Raw genomic sequence first — 18,057 nt, 5'->3', positions numbered from 1 at the left:
AGATGAAAGGATAAGGAAAAGCCCATGAAGCATGATGGGGGCACTTTACTTTTCTTTCTTTTTTTTTTTTTTTTTTTTTTTTTTAAGTAGCCTCAACTCTGAGGACAAAATCCAGTCTCCTAATGAGTTTTACTTAGACTTAAATTACACAATGCACAGAAATATCCCGACTCGCAGCCTGTTTCTCCATAGGTGTATTTATATTGGTGTATTTTACATGTATGCATGCAGGATTGAAGTAATTTTTTTTTTGTCCCCCCTCATTTGGGTCACAAAACAGTGTAACTCTCCAGTTTACAATAATTAATATTTTTCCCCATTGATTTCAAGCAACCAGAATCTGGTTAATGTATTATCTTCTTTTACATGATGGAAACATTATTATTATTATTATTATTATTATTATTATTAAATTTTTTTCTTTGGAAATATTGTACCTTTCCATAGGTTTCTAATGGAATGTTTTCCTGCACTGCTAAAGCTCGTGTCTCATAACTGGTGACACAAAATTGCAGCTTTTTCATTTGGGAATGTGTGATTAGATACTAGAAGTCTATCGTTAGGCTATATATGATGCTAACTATGGTCCACATTGAAACAGCTTTGTTTTTATCTTATGGTTATTCTTGAGCTGTTACCAAATACAATGTGCTGATTGGTGAATATTCTGTAAAGGTTCTGTTTTTAAAAAAAGAAGAAAAAAAAAAGGATTGGAAAGAATTGAGCGTAAAATTATATTACTGCCTGTTTTCGCTAACTACAGAAAAAGAGCAGTTTGCAGATTGAAGGCATGGGTGAAAGTGCTTGTGAATGTTGGAGATAAACTAATTTGATGTTTTTGATGTGTGTGTGTGTGTTTCAGTTACAGGCTTGTTTCTGTACATTTGTTAAATGAGGAATTTGAGCTGTGTGTATGTGTGTGTTTTTTTTTGGGGGGGGGGTAAATGAATTGTTTTTGTATTTTGGGCATTTGTAATTGAAAATTTGAATAAAGCCAATATAAATGAGGAAATAAATATTTTGTTTTAATCTATCTTAAGGGAGTTTGCATTGTAGCATCAAGTAAGTTATAGGTATAAACTAAACAGATGTCTACTCACTGGCCACCTATTACACCTTGTTACTTGCTAATACTGGTTGGAGCCCCTTTTTGCTTTTAGACCTGCCTTAACTCTTCGTGACAGATTCATCAAGCTGCTGGAAACATTCCTCAGAGATTTTGGTCCATATTGACATAATAGCATCACAAAGTTGCTGCAGATTTGTTGGTTTCACATCCATGATGTGAATCTCCTGTTACATCACATCCCAAAGGTGCTCCACTCGATTGCGATCTGGTTTCTGTGGAGGTCATTTCAGTGAACTCATTGATATGTTTGAAGAAACCAGTTTGAGATGATTTGAGCTTTGAGATGTGGTGTGTTAATATCCCTAAATAAAATATCCCTCAAACCATTATTGCAGCAGCAGCCTGAACATTGATTCAAGGCAGGATGAATCCATGCTTTCATGCTGTTTATGCCAAATTCTGAATGTCACAGCAGAAATCGAGTCATCAGGAAATGTTCCAATCTTATGTCGTGCAGTCTGATGAATCCATGCAAACTGTAGTCTCAGTTTTCTGTTCTTGGTTGACAGGAGCGCCATCCATTGTGGTCTTCTGCTACTGTAGCCTATCTGCTTCAAGGTTAAACGTGCATTCAGAGATGCTCTTCTGCATACCTTGGTTGTAATGAGCCTTGCTATCGGCTGGCAACAATCTGGCCATTCTCCTGACATCAACAAGGCATTTTCACCCAGAAAACTGTTGCTTACTGGATGTTTTCTCATCTTCAGCCTATCCTCTGTAAACCCTAGAGATAGTTGTGTGGGAAAATTCCAGCAGATCAGCCCATCTGGCACCAACAACCATGCCTAGTTCAAAGTAACACAGATCACCTTGTTTCCCCCATTCTGATGCTATTTGAACTTCAGGTAATCTTAACCACATCTAAATGCCTAAATGCACCGAGTTTGCTCAATGAGCAGCTCAACCGGTATAACTAATGAAGTGGCCGGTGAGTGTAGATTTGGTGTTATCCACATATGACACTGAAACATGCCAGTAATTAGATGGGCTGCAGTTAGTATTCACCCACAAAGCTAAATACGCGTTTATACAGTTTGTCCCCCTTTACCTTCCGTACTCACAGGCAAGTATGGCGGTCTGAGAGTTGTGATAACTGTTTTGGTGGTGTGAATTATCATTTTGTGCCTTTGTAAAGCATACTTAACTCGCTATTCGAGTTTATCGGAAGAATACAAGTACGGTGCGACTCAGGTAAGGACCTTTAATCGTTTTTATTGTTGCGGTTTGTCCAGAATAAGACGCACGTGGGTACTAGCTAGCCAATGAGGCTAGCAAAGATGAATGCTACCCAGCAATCCAGTAAAACCAGTAAAGATCATTAAACAAGTACCAAATGGAGCATTTTGAATTCCGTAGTCGACCTTCATGTTAACCACCTGGCTTGAGCGTGTATTTAGTGTAAAATAAAAGCAGCTCTGAAGTGTGACAGTGACATGTTTTACTAAACTAAAACCTAGATAGCGTAACTTCAGCACAGCCTGTATCTCAACTGATGCAGCTTTTTATTTACTTATCAGCAACACCTGTTAAGAGAAGGCATCGTTAATTAATACGTGTGTGTCAGTAGATAGAGGTACTTTAGGATGTCACATTCATTGATCGTGAAGACGATGTCTTGCTAGTTTATTTATTTTTTTTATTTTTCCATAATTTAGCATGCATTTTAATGCATAATTGGCACACTAATTCTGCCGAGCATCACGGTTATGTTTCATGTACTAGTGCTGTTCCTGATGTATTAACGAGTAGGCATGTAACTCACGCACTAACACGTATTAATATAAAAACATCTCTGTGAAACTGAGCAAGATACAGCCATAAGAGTACTTAGGAAGTTTAATCTAAAAATCCTAAACCGTGGAAATAGAGTACAGGTACAAAACTCACTTGTATACACTTGTGTGTGAGTGGCAGGTGCTCTTAATCGAAGTGTAAAATAAATAATCTGTAATAATAAATAAAGCTAATCTGAAGGCCACATGAAGTTTGCAGGTCTGTAGTGATTGACTGCAGAAAGTTGGTGACCTCTGTGCACTACACACCTCAGCATCAACTGACCCCACTCTGTGATTTTACGTGGCCTACCACTTTGTGTGCTGTTGTTCCCAATCGCTTCCACTTTGTTATAATACCATTAACCGTTCACTGTGGAATATTTAATAGTGAGGAAATTTCAGGACTGGATTTGTTGCACAGGTGGCATCCTGTCATGGTACTACGCTGGAATTCACAAATGTTTGTAGAAGCAGTCTGCATGCCTAGGTGCTTGGGTTTATACACCTGTGGCCATGGAAGTGATTGGAACACCTGAACTCAATGATTTGGATGAGTTAGTAAATACTTTTGGCAATATAGTGTAAGTCACAATGTACTTTAGACTTTTAATGTAAGTGTCTTTGTTTTTTATTTTCTCTTCTGATGTTTTTAAATGATTGTACTTTATGTATTTCCAGAGAGGAGACATGCTGTCCTCTTGTGACTCTCTGATTGAAGACATTGAGGACATGGTGTCTTCCAATGACCCCACTCCTCATGAAAGACAATCTGCTAGAAAAAGTATCATACCAAAGTCCAGGAAGAAGAAAGAGCTTCTGAGCAATGAGGAGCTTCAAGCTGACAGGTATGTCTAATGTTTGATATTATGGTACTATCATATTGGGGGGGGGGGGGTTGTTGGCTTTTTATGCAGCATTTTTAACCATTTATTAAACAAAATATAAATATTATATTCTTCTGTGGAAAAAGTAAGTACACTTTTGGCTTCAAAAGGCAGCAACACCCACTTTAGCAGAAATAACTTCTTGGAGGTGTTTGCACAATTGTCTGCCAGTCTCTTAACAGTTCACTGAAATTTTTGACTGCTCTTCCATAATGAAGTTATTTTTTGCAAGATTTTTAAGGGTTTTATTGCATGTTTTGCCAGTTTTAAATCCCTCTGCAACATATCAATGCACGCAAGTGTTTGTCTTGGCCATTCTGTAATGCTGCATTTCATCTTTTTGATCCATTCCTCGAGGTTATTCAGTGTTTCTCTGGATCACAGTTATGTTGAAACACCCTCTTCTGAGCATCACCTTGTGGACAGATGGCCACATATTATCCTCAAACGCTCTTTGATATCATGCTGCATTCAATATCGAATCAAATACTGTAAGCTGCCCAGTCACTGTTACAGCAAAGCATATCTAAACCATAAGATTTCCACAGTTTTGCCTCACAGTTTGTCTGAAGTTCTCCTGAGCAGCATCTTTGGTTGGTGCGAAACAGGTGCATCTTTTGTCTGCCCAGATAACATTAATCAGAAAGACTGATCTTTGCCTGTATCTTCATTAGCATGCTGCAGTTTTGCTCTCATGTTCTTTTTGAGCAGCAAAGGTCATTTGCAGACTTGCCCTCCATGCAGGTCAAATTTATGCAGTTGCTTTGTGATTGGAGATACATTCGCTTTGACACCAATGGTTGCAAGAAATACCTTAAGATCCTGACAGTCTGCTCTTTGGCTGTCCCTGCTGTAGCTGAAGTCATTCTTAGACAAACTGGCAGTCTTTTAAAATTAATGCCACTTGTACATACACTGTATTGCCAACAGTTTTGCCAACTGTTAGTGGCATTCTAACAAAGTGAAAGCGATTGGGAATAACAGCAACTCAGCCACGAAGTGGTAGGCCACACAAAATCTCAGAGCAGGGTCAGCTGATGCCAAGGCGCACAGTCCACAGAATCAGTTGCTACAGACCTCCAAACCTAATGTGACTCAAGAACAGTGTGCAGATTGCTTCATGGAATGGGTTTCCACATCCAAGAAGCTGCATCCAAGCCTTACATCACCAAGCACAATGCAAAGCACTAGATACAATGCTGTAAAGCATGCTACCACTGGACTCTAGGGCAGTGGAGAACACTGCTTGCCTGACTGCATTGCATTGTGGCAAGTGTAAAGTTTGGTGGAGGGGGGATTATAGGTGGGTTTTTTTTTTGTTGTTTTTTTTTTTAATAGGGTTGTATTTCAGTAGTTGGGGGAAATGAACTCTTCACAAAGCGTTCAGGAACTTGCATGAAGATACTGCTCTACTGCGCACCACTGTCTGCTCAGCATGTGGTGCAGACAGTGTTGTAAAAGCTGCAGTGCTGAACAACTTAGTTAGTTAGACGCCATTTCTAAATTACTCCAAGTGTTTACATTCTTAAACAAAAGGTTTCCCTTTCGATTATGTTAAATGTTACACCTTTTCCCAGAGTTCTCTTGATTATTCTTCTGATCGTGCCCCGTGTCAGAGGCTCCAGTTGCCACTCCCAAAACATGGTCTGATCACTAGCATGTAATCTGGAAGCTCTCATCATAATTTTGTGGATTTGAAGGTATTTAAATGTAAAGGTGTGCTTAACTTTCCAAGTAACTGATATATTTTTAATTTAAATTCCTAAAGTGTGAGGTACCCCAAAAAAATGCCTCATTAACTTGTAGGCTCTGTTTTAAAGAGAAAGTTTGTATATAATCTAATTGTTTTTATTACATTAGTTGAGGATTGAAGTTTATTGTGATATTGTTTATTCCCAGTACTTAGGGGGTTATTTTAGTTTTCTAATTTCACCTGGCTGCTAGCTGTTCTGATTAGATTTATGCTAATATTTTACATATTTATATTTTTCAGTAATCAAATGTATCAGTCCATCCTGTAGTCATGCTAGGTTTGTGTAAGCCCTACATGGATAAGCTGGGGAAGACTAAATTGCAGCTACAGCAAGCAAATCATACTGTTTCACATACATGCTGTCTTATATTGTGTATTTCCCACCTAGCAGGGAAAATTCTTATTTTTCTTCTCTTGAAACACTCACTCACAGCATACAACAATCACAAAAACCTTAGAAGCCTCCAAATCACAAATGTACTAAACAAGATCCTGCTGAAATGAAAAGCCACCTTATCAATTGGTTTCTTGAGATTTGGGGAACAGCTTTGACAGCAGCCTAAACCAATTGAGTGTAAAAGCACCTTTTTATATTCTATCCAGTACACTTGGGTAATAAAACAACTTTAAAATGGACAAGTCATTTATCAGGCGGTCAGTTTTATTCAGGATTTGTGATGTTAGGTTTAAATGTAGATTTTTGCACATCAGGATGTTGTATAATGGACATGTTTGTCATCAATTTTTAGTTTAATCCCTGGAACCCAAAAGATCTGGATGAAAACATGGGGCTGCAGTCATAACAACTCAGATGGAGAGTACATGGCTGGGCAGCTGGCTGCCAGCGGATACAAGATGACTGGTAAGAAATTATATAATTGTAGTAATTTGTATTAAATCTGTTGACTTGAAGTCAGCAAGCATTATAATAATGGTACACTAGAGAGATGGATACATTTTAGACCAAAAGATTTGCATTAAAGCTAAATGAACAACTAAAATTGTAAATATGGAATTTTACATATATACATACATACACAATGTCAGTAGAATTGATGACAGTATTGTTATTAAACACAAGGGGGCAGTCTTGCTTTGTAAATGCACAGTACCTTGTGTATTATTCTGGTTTTTGTGAGTTTTATTTTTGCTGAACTAAACATTTCAAAAACATGTATGGATAAACCTTTCAGTGTAAAGAATTTTGATTCATGTTTGGAGTCTGCCAGTCTTTAGGAACCAGATGGAATCTGTTAGTTGTCATTATCAAGATCACACCAGCCGTTTATATGCTTTAACCTGAGCAAAAATGGACAAAAACCTTTTCAGATTAGAGATTGTTAGAAAAAAAAAACCTCATTCTTAGCTTTTGCATGAAGACAATATGCATGTTAGGTACTAGATTACCACACATCTTTCATGAGGGGTTTCATTGTGAGTGTGTTATTAGAGCAACACCAATAAAAAAGATAATGCAAAGAGTGATGATTCATTATTTCAGAATGGAGTTTTGGATTGTAGTTGTCAGTTAAATATGATTTTCTGCTAAGTGTGCATGACCTCGTGTTTCTAGCAGCCCGTCACAAAGAAAATTGACTTATGCCAAGGTGTGGGATTAGTTATGTATACAGTGTGAGTGTTTTTGTTGTACTGCATGTCTTTCTGTATGCACTTGTGTGTGCGTGCGTGTGTGTGTGTGTGTGTGTGTGTGTGTGTGTGTGTGCGTGTGAGTGTGTGTGTGTGTTTTAATAGACACACCAAGACAGATGAAGGAGTGGGAGTGAGCCCCTTAGGCATTTTTTCCCCCCCCTTCTCTGTGGGGTCTCTCCAGCCATAGAGGGACATTAATCACACACTTCAAACATGCAGATCTACCCACTCATTCAACATGACACACAAGACACACTAAACCCATGACCACGGGCCTTTGGTTTTTCCTCCTCATCCAGCAGTTTAGACCCTTGATCTTTCTCTTTTTCTCTGTCCGGAAGCTCCTCGCTGACGCAACACGTCTCTGTTCAGTTTGTTGTCTTTCACCTGCCCCTTCACTTTATAGCAGACCCTGTCATGCTTCTACTAAAGCTTTATGCTGTCTGCTAATTTATTTTGGGATTTGTAATTTGGTGGAATGGTTGCAATCGGAAGAGAGTGTAGAGAAAACTTGTTTGTATTCAGACAGTTGTTTTCTATTCCCACTTTGACCTTTGTAAGGGTAATATCTGCCTGTCTCCGAATCTAATTACAGCACACATTGCTTCTCTGGTTGTCTTAAAGTCCTCAGCAGATATAGATGCAAGAGGGTGTAATGTAATACACTCTTTGGTAATAAGGTTAAATATTGCTGTTATGGATATTAGATTTTTGTAATCACTGGATTAAGCCTCTTTCCGTCTCCTCCTTTTGTTAAAAGCAGGACTGCACAGCGACCACACAGGAAGTGTTTGTTTATAAAGCCTTGCACTTCTCCGATCTTACACCGCAGGTAGCTCAAATCATTCAGTGTATGTACCTGTGAGGAAAACGCTAAAGGAAAAAATGGGATATAAATACACATGAGGGTCAAAAGAAAGTTAATTGAATGTCTTTCTTCTGCTGTTTGCATATATTTTTCATGCCTGCATACATTTAGAAAATATGCACTCTTCTTTGATGTTTTCATAAACATTTGTCTACCTGGTGTGTCCCAGTAGTGGTTTGGGTGTGTTTACTTTGTTGAAAATAAGATTCATTTTCTCTCTGTCTGATATCATAATTTGATGAGAAGCTATTGTTTCACTTTTTTCCCCCCTCCTCTTTCTCAGGATAGTTCTCTGAATCTAGGGACTCTATAACAGCGCATGGCCCCACTCGTGCCATTTTTCAAGCATGATTCCTACACATAAATTTACCTTATCATTCAAGCTGACCATAACAAGCTTGTGGACACAACTGCAGACCTAGATTCATTCCAAGTCAGAGGGAGATGGAGGCAGTGTGAATGTGATTTTTTTTTTTTTTTTTTTTTTTTTTTTAATTTATAATATTTAACTTGCTTAAGTCACATCAAAAGGAACTGGGAATAGTGAACAGTAATAGGTTGCTTATTTTGGAAGAATACTCATGACCATCAGCATTAAGATTCTAGGTAGTTATGTAAATATTTACTAAGGTGTGTTTCACATACACACAAGTTTTGTTAGTTGCATGTCTCTCATATAACTGCTTAGAAAACAAAAAATTCTGCCATTCAGTGGTTAAATCGAAGTAGTTTTTACCCCATGCTGTAGTGCTAATATACCTTAATCTTAGATCCATAAGGACTTGGAATACTGCTTCTGTTTTTCTCCTTAAGCCTTTTTTCACTCTGTTTCCTCTCAACAAAGTACGTTAAAGGTCAAAGTCTTACTGCTAATACTAAAGGCTTAGTTTGGTTTCTGTCCTCCACAGCTCTGCTTTTTATCCATCTCTTTCCCCCCCCCCCCTTGTTTGCGTTCTTGTATTTTTTCTCTTTCCCTGCTGTCCTTGTCGCTCCGTCCCTCTCGGAGTTAAAAAAAATCTCCACTCATTCGCTGCATTTCGTTGTAAGAAAGAGAACTCGACGGTCATGGCCAAATCAGGTGAGATTACATTTGGTAGAGGTGGTGATTGTGCTGAATGGTATTGTATGGAATGCTTTGCAGTCTTCTACAATGGCATGAAATTGTCAGGAGTGTATCAAAGAGAGTGGAATTGTGTGGTATGACTAACATAGAAATAGGCTTCTGAATAGTATGGCGCTGTTGGCCGGATTGAACATGGGGACAGGTTGAACATTATCATTTGTGAGTGAATGTTCTGTATAAAATCATGAATTCCCAACCACCTCTGTAGTGTGTGTTGTTCAAATCCACCATGTCATTCCGCAGTTTAATGAAAGCGTGCGGACAAAGACAGCCTCCATGCCTCTGAAAATATGACATCACCTTCTCTCCCCCCCTTCTCTCCCCCTCTCTCTCATCCTTCTTTCCTGTTTTCTCTCTATCACATCCTTATGCCCCCCCTTGTCGCTCTTTCCTACCCTTCTCTAACTTTCTTTCTTAAACTATGACATCACTTGGTGGGAGATAGTAGCAGTTCTTGTATTGGCCTATGGGTGGCAGCCTCGGCCCATGTAGGAACCTTTTGTTTAAAGAATGAACCACTACGCTATCAGGATGAGGTCATCCTTCGAGTATACTCCGTTCCCATTCATAGTTTTAAAATTTGTAGCTTTCCAAAACTTAAAGGCAACACCTGATCTTGCATAAGCTGTAAATAAAGCCAGCTCTGTATCAACTGTTTTAGAAACATGATTGCATATAATGCAAAGCCGTAAGATATTATGTTTATATAATAAGACTCTGCACTATTAAGACTGAATGGAGTGTTTTTGGTTAAGGAGACCTGCAGCTGTGTTTAGCTGAGAAACACAATTACTCCTCATTCTAGTTGGAGATGAACTTGGCTTGAATATGCAGTGTTTAAATGCAGAAAGCGTAATTTCATGTGAAATGTTGAAACTCATAGAACTTCTTTTAATAACAGTTCATTCATGTTGGAGCATGACATATTAGTTGCTTGCCACTTGTGGAGATAAATAATATGCCATGTCATTTATTTATTTGGTCACACTCAATACATTCCAGTTATATAAATGCATTACACACACTGAATAGTACTTGTCAGCCAGAAGAGAAAATGTCTTCCATCTTCTCTTTTATTTTTTTTGGTTGTTGTGTTTGCATTAATGAAAGACACTTCTGTTGTTTACCTCTGCTTTCATTGTCTTAACACTTGTTTTAGTGCTTGTTCTGGTTCATCCTGGCTTGTCCTCATTAGCTGTTCCTGTGCACAGCCAAAGGGGGCACTGTTTACCCACCATCGTACACTCACACCAATGAACCGCATTTGAGCAGCAGAGCAATGTGCCAAATAGTGACTTCATAGGGAGGCATCTATGGTCACACATGAGCGTATACACACACACACACACACACACACACACACACACACACACACACACACACCCTTCATGGAAAGTCACACCAGGATATTTTGATTGTTTTTGGCTGGTCTCCTCCCCGCCCAATATCTTTTCTGCCAGCCAGCCGCGCACACAGCACTTCAGTTAGGATTTTACATACCGGTTAGGCAAAATTACTCCCGGGTACACAATGTCAGCCAAATGAGGCGTTCTCAGTTCCTGGTTTGGACACAAACGTTGGAGGATATGGGTTTCAGAGAGAGGGTGTGGGCTGCTTTGATAAAGTGATACGAGGACTTAATTGATCAGCAGGTATTACAGGTGGTCCCGTGAATAGCAAATGCTGTGGGTGTGACAGAGAATGTGTGTTTTTTTTTTTTTTTCCTTCTTTTGCAAGGTCATTTTTAGGCATTGACCTGTTTTTAAACATGATATGTCAGGTACTTTGGAAAAAGCTAGAAGTATTGTAAGTATAGTGCTTTTATTTATTATAAAACTGTTTGGTCAACAGCAGCTGAAAAAATATTTTAGTTTAAATGTACATATATATTATATTTTACTGACATTAAGCATATTTAACATTTTGCTTGTAAAATTGGTATAATATATAGATGTTGTGGCTGATACCCCTGAAACAATGTTCTGACGGAGCCCATACTGCATTTGTGTTTCTAGCTCTTCTGCGGCTCTGTGTGATTGTATTACATCACCGTAGAGTATTCACTTGGAGTCTGTGTTCCTCGCATACATGCCATCTCATTCATAAAACGGAGTGTATGAGGACCTTCTGATTGGCTGACTACGTGCTACGGAACATTACACGCCGCAAGGTTATAGCCAATGAAAACTTACAATGTTGTCTGACTCCACCTCCACCTAAACACACACATTGGCAGACGCAGCCCGCTCGCACTCACATTTACTCTTCTCACACACAGTTGCAGACGAGGTGGGAATTGGTATTGTACAGAGAAAGTGTACGAGAGACAGTTGCGTTTTCGACAGTCATCATTCTGCAAGATTAGACATATCGCCTGGTGTCTGCACGCCTGAGAAAAACTCTGTATGCTCACTGTGTTTCCACTGTGTCGTAACTGTGCCGCTTGTTTCACTGATTTAGAGAGGACAGAGGGAGCAAGTGGAAGAATGAAGGAGACAGCAGTGTAAGGAAAGATGAGAGGAGTCGTCTATGGGGAAGGAGAGAGGGTGCTGGGATGCAGGGTACAGCAGACGTAGCCGGCACTTCAAGACAGAATTAGCCTAAGCGATGGTTGGAAGTAGGAAGGGGAGCAGGGAGGACAGTACGGTGCCAGGGAAATGAGCTAGAATCTGGGAGATCTGTAGAAATGGGAGGATGTAGAGGGTCATGGTTTGTACGGCTGACAGGTGAGATGTAAGGGGAGAGAAAATGAGTGCATTTCTAAAAGAGAAGAGAAGCTACAAAAAGAGAATACGAAATCGTAGCTGGCAGCAGTAGATTAGTGGGGTGGGGGATCTCTAATAGATAATAAATTAAATACAAATTAAAAAAGTGAGCAGAATTATTCATTTTTAAATTAAAAATAATCATACCATGCATGCGTGAATTGAAAGATCACTTTGGATGCTGGCACAGTTTACTATTCTAAGTTTAGAAATTGACCTCACGTCATTTTTGTCTCATGCTGTTTGACTTAAACTAGGCAAAACTGCTGAAACGGTAATGCAACACCCATCTCTCATTTCTTATGTCTTTACTAAGGCACACACAGTCTCCAGAGCTTTGATTTTTGTCTGGAGTGCAACAGAAAGACCCATCAGTCCAGGCAGTCAGGTGTAACCATTTAGAGACCAGAAGATTAGAGTGGTTCCAACATTGTGTATGTGCGCATGTCTGCATGTGCGAGCATGCACATGTGTGTTTTGCTGATCCTACAAGGTGACCCATGTGTAGATAGCACCCAGTAAGTAACCATTTAGAAGCCATAGGATTAAAGACCTTAAAATTCCCTTGAGGGAGCTATGGATAGAGGAGAAACACGGGAAGCGGTATAGGCAGGAGGAATATTCATAATACTGCAAACTGGCCTGACCAGTACAATCATGGCAGCTAGAAATTGTCATGAGAGTTGGAAACCATAGTGTCAGTCTTGGAGATTTTTTTTAAAATCATCCTTTAATTTTCAAAAACATTAAATATTAAATTAATCTGCATGTCCTGTCTAAATGCATAAAATAAATGCCTAGTAATTGAAAATAAATGCTTAGTAATTGAAAGAAACAAATATATTCCTCCCAGGAACTCGTTCCAGAGAGGATGCACAGGTCACCTTCATTGTTGGAAAACCCTTCCCATATGTGTGATTTAAGAGCAAGGAGAGCAATCAGATTTGAATGAAAGAGAGACCTCCTTTCGCTTCTCTAAGGGGAGAAAAACAGAACATTTGTTTCTGAAAGGGCAGTGATATTTCACCCTTGTTAGCTTTAAACCTCAAAGGTACGAAAGGAAGGAGAATTGAAGCAAAAAGAAAAAAATAAAATTCTCCCCATCTGCCCAGTCATTTGTGTCCCTGCACCTTTATTTCTTGATGAAGAGAACAAGTGACAAATGACTTGAGAAGCTTGAAGGAAGTTTCCTTTGCTACTTCCCTGTGGAGGAAGAAAGTGTATTACCAATTCCCTTTAGAATCCAGCCAGTCAAGTGAACCCCATGTTATATCAGGAATACCGCCTGCATTCCACAGAGATTGTGAATACCCTGAAGGGATATAATGTGAATATCATGGAGGGATGTAATGGGATAAGGCAGGAGCTGAAGGAAAGGCATGGGGGTGGAGGGGTATAAGGTAAGGAGAGACTAGAAAAATGACAAGTGAGGGAGGTTGTCTGGAAAGGGGATGAGGGGTGAAGCCAGGTTTTGCTCACATCCATAGTGTTGAACCTTAAATCAAAGCTGGGAGCTGATACTTTCTGGCGTTGAAGGTGGCCTAGTTGTAAAAAATAAAAGCCGTTGGCCTACGACTGACAGTTCAAATCTCTGGCCACCACACCCACACTGTGTAGGAAATTGCTGGAGCACTGCCTTCCCTTCCCTTGAACAAAATGCATCGGGTGCCATTTAACAAGGCATTTAACCCCTAATGTCTCGACTGGAGCTGCTTGGTGGGAAACATGGCGTGCCTGTGGATATGTTGGGCAGCTCCCAGTTAGGTGTATGCACACATGCTCTATTGCCCAAGTCTTGCCAATTCATGTGTATTAATATGACATACAAATACAGTATGTGTATTCTTGGGCAGTGGGGATGTCTAAAATTTTGTTCATAAAATTGCTTTCCAGTGGTCATATATACTGACTGTAGATAGAGCACAGCTCTCTGTTAAATACGTCATTCTTTATTTGCTTTTTTTTTGTTTCCTTTTTCGTGAAAGTTGAAACCTTATTTTGGCTACATCATTTTAAATAAAACTATGTGAAGTGTTGACATAAATGGAAAAAAATGTTTGTATTTTTTCTACATTGTTTCAAATTTATAGTAGATTTCCTTTTTATGCACCACCAAAGCACAATAGATGTCTCCAAGTGATTTTAAATGGTAGCTTGTAATAGAGAATAATGAGCCAGTCTTGAGATCCACGTGGATGCAGCACAGTACGGGTAAACAGATCAAAGTGAATGTTATGTTTCCATTTTTTTCCCCCCTGACATAAATTTACTACACAGTGTATAATGACAAGTAAAACAAATTATAAAAAAAAAAATAAATAAATAAAAAGCTTGGGCCTTGTAGTTAATGTGAGGATAACTATACCAGAACTTGCAAATTTGGTGGTTGCTGGTTATTAATAAAATAATGGCATACCATGTCACACATAATCTTGTAAATGTACAATACAGCAGACAGTTATGGAAATCTGTCCTCCACAAGCACCAAGACCCTGGCTATTAAACCGCTAATGGACACCCATTTCATTTTTTGTTCAGTGGTTCAGATTCAGGTGATACCGACAGTAATTTAAAACGGTGTATTTAAAATTACAATAATCTCCATCTAGATGAGTGTGTTAGCACAGTTTTAGGTAGCTTCTATCTATATCAGCATGCTTCTAAATTCACAACACAGTGACCATTCGTGTACACTCAGTATTTTTCTTTCCCCCCATTCCTCATTGCCTTCATTCCATTTGTAAGCGCCACTAGAAGGTGCAAGGAAATAGTGTTTTGAGTCAAACTGGTGATTTATAAATAAATACATATAACGAATCACAAGAGGAACTGTATCAGTACTTTGTTCCTCCCCTAGTATCAGAACTTTGCATTGCTTTCACTGATGGCCATTATTGTGCTAGTTACTCTGTGAGCTGTCATGAAATTAGTTGAGATAAACTTTGATACTAAATAGAAGTTTTATTTTGGTGATCATGATAGTTTTTTGCTTTTTTTTTTTTTTTTTTAAATTAATAACTTCCTTTAAGTAGCAGCGACAGGTTGATTTTTAGTGACATGTTTTTAAAACTCCCCCATACTTGTTGCTTGTTGGAATTGTTGCTGAATTGGTGTTAGTGGCAGACTGGTCAGTACCGAAGTAGTGATAAGCATCAAGTTAAGTGGCATTCATGCAACGATAAGTCACTTTAACATAGTTGATGTTCCTAATATTGTAATAATGAAGCCACTGGTGTTCAGGAGTTACATTTAACTTGGCTTTGTGATAGCTTTCTACGTTCTGTGCCCCAAGGTCATAGTTGCCAGGCCAGAATGTTCAATTTCCTACATTTAATGTAAGTACAGTTAAATGCAATGTGCTGTATTTAAAAAGATAATTGAATGTAAATGGGGCAACAGGGGCACCCTCAAGAAAAAAAAACCCCACCTAAGACAACTTCCTTTGTATTTGAAGCAGTGCAGTGTGTGTTCATTCTTAATCAAAGTGGCTGTTTTACTGGCTTCTTCAGTGCAGCCTTCTGGCTCCAGTGCTCATGAAATTTGCCAAACTAAACTAAAACTGTGACTGGCTTAACCCTATGTCAAGATAACATATGGTATAATTATCAAAAGAAATCTGTAGTTATTGACCCGGGTCAGTTTTAGCATGGGTTTTCGCACGTTTCTAATTAGTGCGCAGATAAGCAGCAGCTGCAGTTTCGTCAGATAATAGCACTCAGCTAGCAAAAATCAAGCTCATTTTCAATTGTTAGGTAAGAGTAAACAACAACAAAAAAAAAACGAAGTCTCAAACATAGTTGATGAGTTAATTTTGTAAAATATTTCAGGTTCCCTCAGTGCGTGTCGCTCACGTTTGGACCAAAACATTTTTTAAAATTCTACATAGAGATTTATGTACATATATCTTTATTAGAAATTTCAGCCAGAGAGGCCTCTTGTCTTTCCAACAAAAACAGGATGAAAGGGTCATCAGATGATTATAATATGATGGATCTACAGCATCTTCTCTGTATCAGGAAGGGGCAATGCCCAAACTGTTCCCACAAACTTGGGAAATTGTCCAAAATGTGTTAGTATGCTTAAGAGTTCCTCTCAGTGGAACTAAGGGGCCGAGCCCAACCTCTGAGAAGCAACCCCACACCAAAATCCCCCCCTCCACCAAACCTTACACTTGGCACAATGCAGTCAGACAAGTACTGTTCTCCTGGCGATCCAGACTCGTCTATCAGACGGAGAAGCGTGATTCATCACTCCACATTGCTAATCTGAAGGCCACGTGAAGTTCATGGAGGTCTGTAGCGATTGACTCTGCAGAAAGTTGGTGACGTCTGCGGACTATGTGCTTCAGCATCAGCTGACCCTGCTTTGTGATTTTATGTGGCCTTTTACCAGTTGCTTCCACTTTGTTATATCACCAACAGTTGACTGTGGAATATTTAGTAGCAAGTAAAATTTCATATACTTTTGGCAGTATAGTGTATTTGAGCATGGGCTTTGTTGACAATAACAAAAAATCATAATAGGTGTGTGGGCAGCTTGGTGCAGAATCTGTGAACTGTCTGTTTTCTGCAAAGCAAGATTTATTTATTTTTTTTAAATGTTGGTTAATTTAGAGCTCTAGCTGCATTGCCAGTAACTGCCATAAGACAGAGCTAACAGTGTGTTAATTAGGTTCACCAAAGTCCAAACTGAGCTTTATTCACATAATTTGACAGCACAAAATTGTCCTAATTTCAAAATGCCATTATTTCAAAATGTCATTATCTTAATTTGCTCAGTGGAGCGTACTCAGAGATTCACTTAGCTTTCTTCTCTTGGAGGACAAACAGTGCAACTTTGTGTCGCACTTCTTGGCAGTAGAGCTAAAAGGACTAAAGACAGATGATCTGTGTTCTTTGACATTTGACAACTTATTGTAGCTTTCTTTGTTTTGGAATAATTAGCTTGTCTAATACATTATAAGCCTAAAGAGGAGAAGGACAAATTAGAAGTGAGAGACTAAAAAGTCTCTTTGGTTTCCTTGTCATCTTGACTCAGCAAGGAAAACAAATGCAGTTTCCTTCATGAAGAGGAAATGCTTGAAAGACGTTTGTAATTAATGTGGCATGCCAAGCTGTTGGTGTGGGTGGATAAAGTGTGGGTGACATATGGATAAAAAGCAAAGAAATCATTTTAGGCATTCAAGGACATGTAGTAAATGACTTTTCAAAGGCCCCTTTGAGGTTATTCTTTCTCCTTCTCTTCACTTTGGCCCTTTTGTGTTGTTTTGGAAGATAGCCCCCACTTTCTGTCTGAGTGTCCAATGTTCAGCCATCAGCTGCCATTACTCACTGACCACCTGCTGAAATGGAAAGCAGGGGTGACCTGCACCGTTGTGTGTGGATGTTTGTACGAGGCCACCTGCTGAAATGAAAGGACTGGCTACCTGTGAGTGAAAAGGGGGAAAAAAAATTGTGAGCATGAGAGTTTGTGTGTTGTATGAATTTATTAGTTGTGTGAGGTCTAGTCACTCTTTTGAATGAATGAACAAGTTAATAAGCTTGTTAAAGAAGTCAGTGGTCCTGGCGAGTATTTGAGTGCTACACACTTCTGTCCTGTTGTAATAAATCCTGCATGTGTCTCTGAGCTTGTCTTTAAATGAGTCAGCTCTGTGCTAGAGTTCCTGATTTCCTTGTGAGAGAACAGATCATGGATAAAGTGGATTAAAAAGCAGCAGATGAATTTAGCAGTGGGTTTAATTTGACTCATTGTTGGACAGTGTAACCCTGATCACCAAGCAGAAAAAATGACTCGACAGGGAGCCTTGGCAGGACCTTACTTGACTTGATAAAAAAAAAACCAAAAAAAAAACCTGTGAATGAATATAAGCAGCAGTGTGTGGTTATCCACGGGTTTCGAGCCAAATGGCTCATCTGCTATCGATTGTGCAGGGCAACTTGTAGACGAGTAATAACTGAGCTTGAATTTTCAGCTCAACTTCTTTGTGTTTTCTTTGAAACCTTGCTCTCCTTCCTTCTGTGGTTATTTTAGTAATATGGATCTGTACAGGGGAAAGTTAGCAGAGTAAATACAAGTAATGTTTAGCCAAGGAAGAGATCGATAGGTGTGTA

At 39.0% G+C, this 18,057-nt stretch overlaps 1 protein-coding gene across 1 annotated transcript in view; it reads left to right on the top strand.

The window, feature by feature from the left end:
- Positions 1-2,186: 2,186 nt before the first annotated feature.
- Positions 2,187-18,057, top strand: part of cdkal1 (CDK5 regulatory subunit associated protein 1-like 1) — a 260,220-nt gene continuing 244,349 nt past the window's right edge. Inside the window, exons 1-3 of the mRNA XM_030750431.1 lie at positions 2,187-2,320; positions 3,583-3,749; positions 6,291-6,403. Coding sequence (XP_030606291.1) covers positions 3,592-3,749; positions 6,291-6,403 — 271 coding nt within the window. The 5' untranslated portion in view covers positions 2,187-2,320; positions 3,583-3,591. The remainder of the gene's footprint in view (positions 2,321-3,582; positions 3,750-6,290; positions 6,404-18,057) is intronic.

The sequence above is a fragment of the Archocentrus centrarchus genome, chromosome 16 (assembly GCF_007364275.1).
Source record: "Archocentrus centrarchus isolate MPI-CPG fArcCen1 chromosome 16, fArcCen1, whole genome shotgun sequence".
Taxonomy (NCBI): Eukaryota; Metazoa; Chordata; class Actinopteri; order Cichliformes; family Cichlidae; genus Archocentrus; species Archocentrus centrarchus.
The sequence above is the reverse complement of the archived record's forward strand: the minus strand, read 5'-3'. Positions and strand labels throughout refer to the sequence as shown.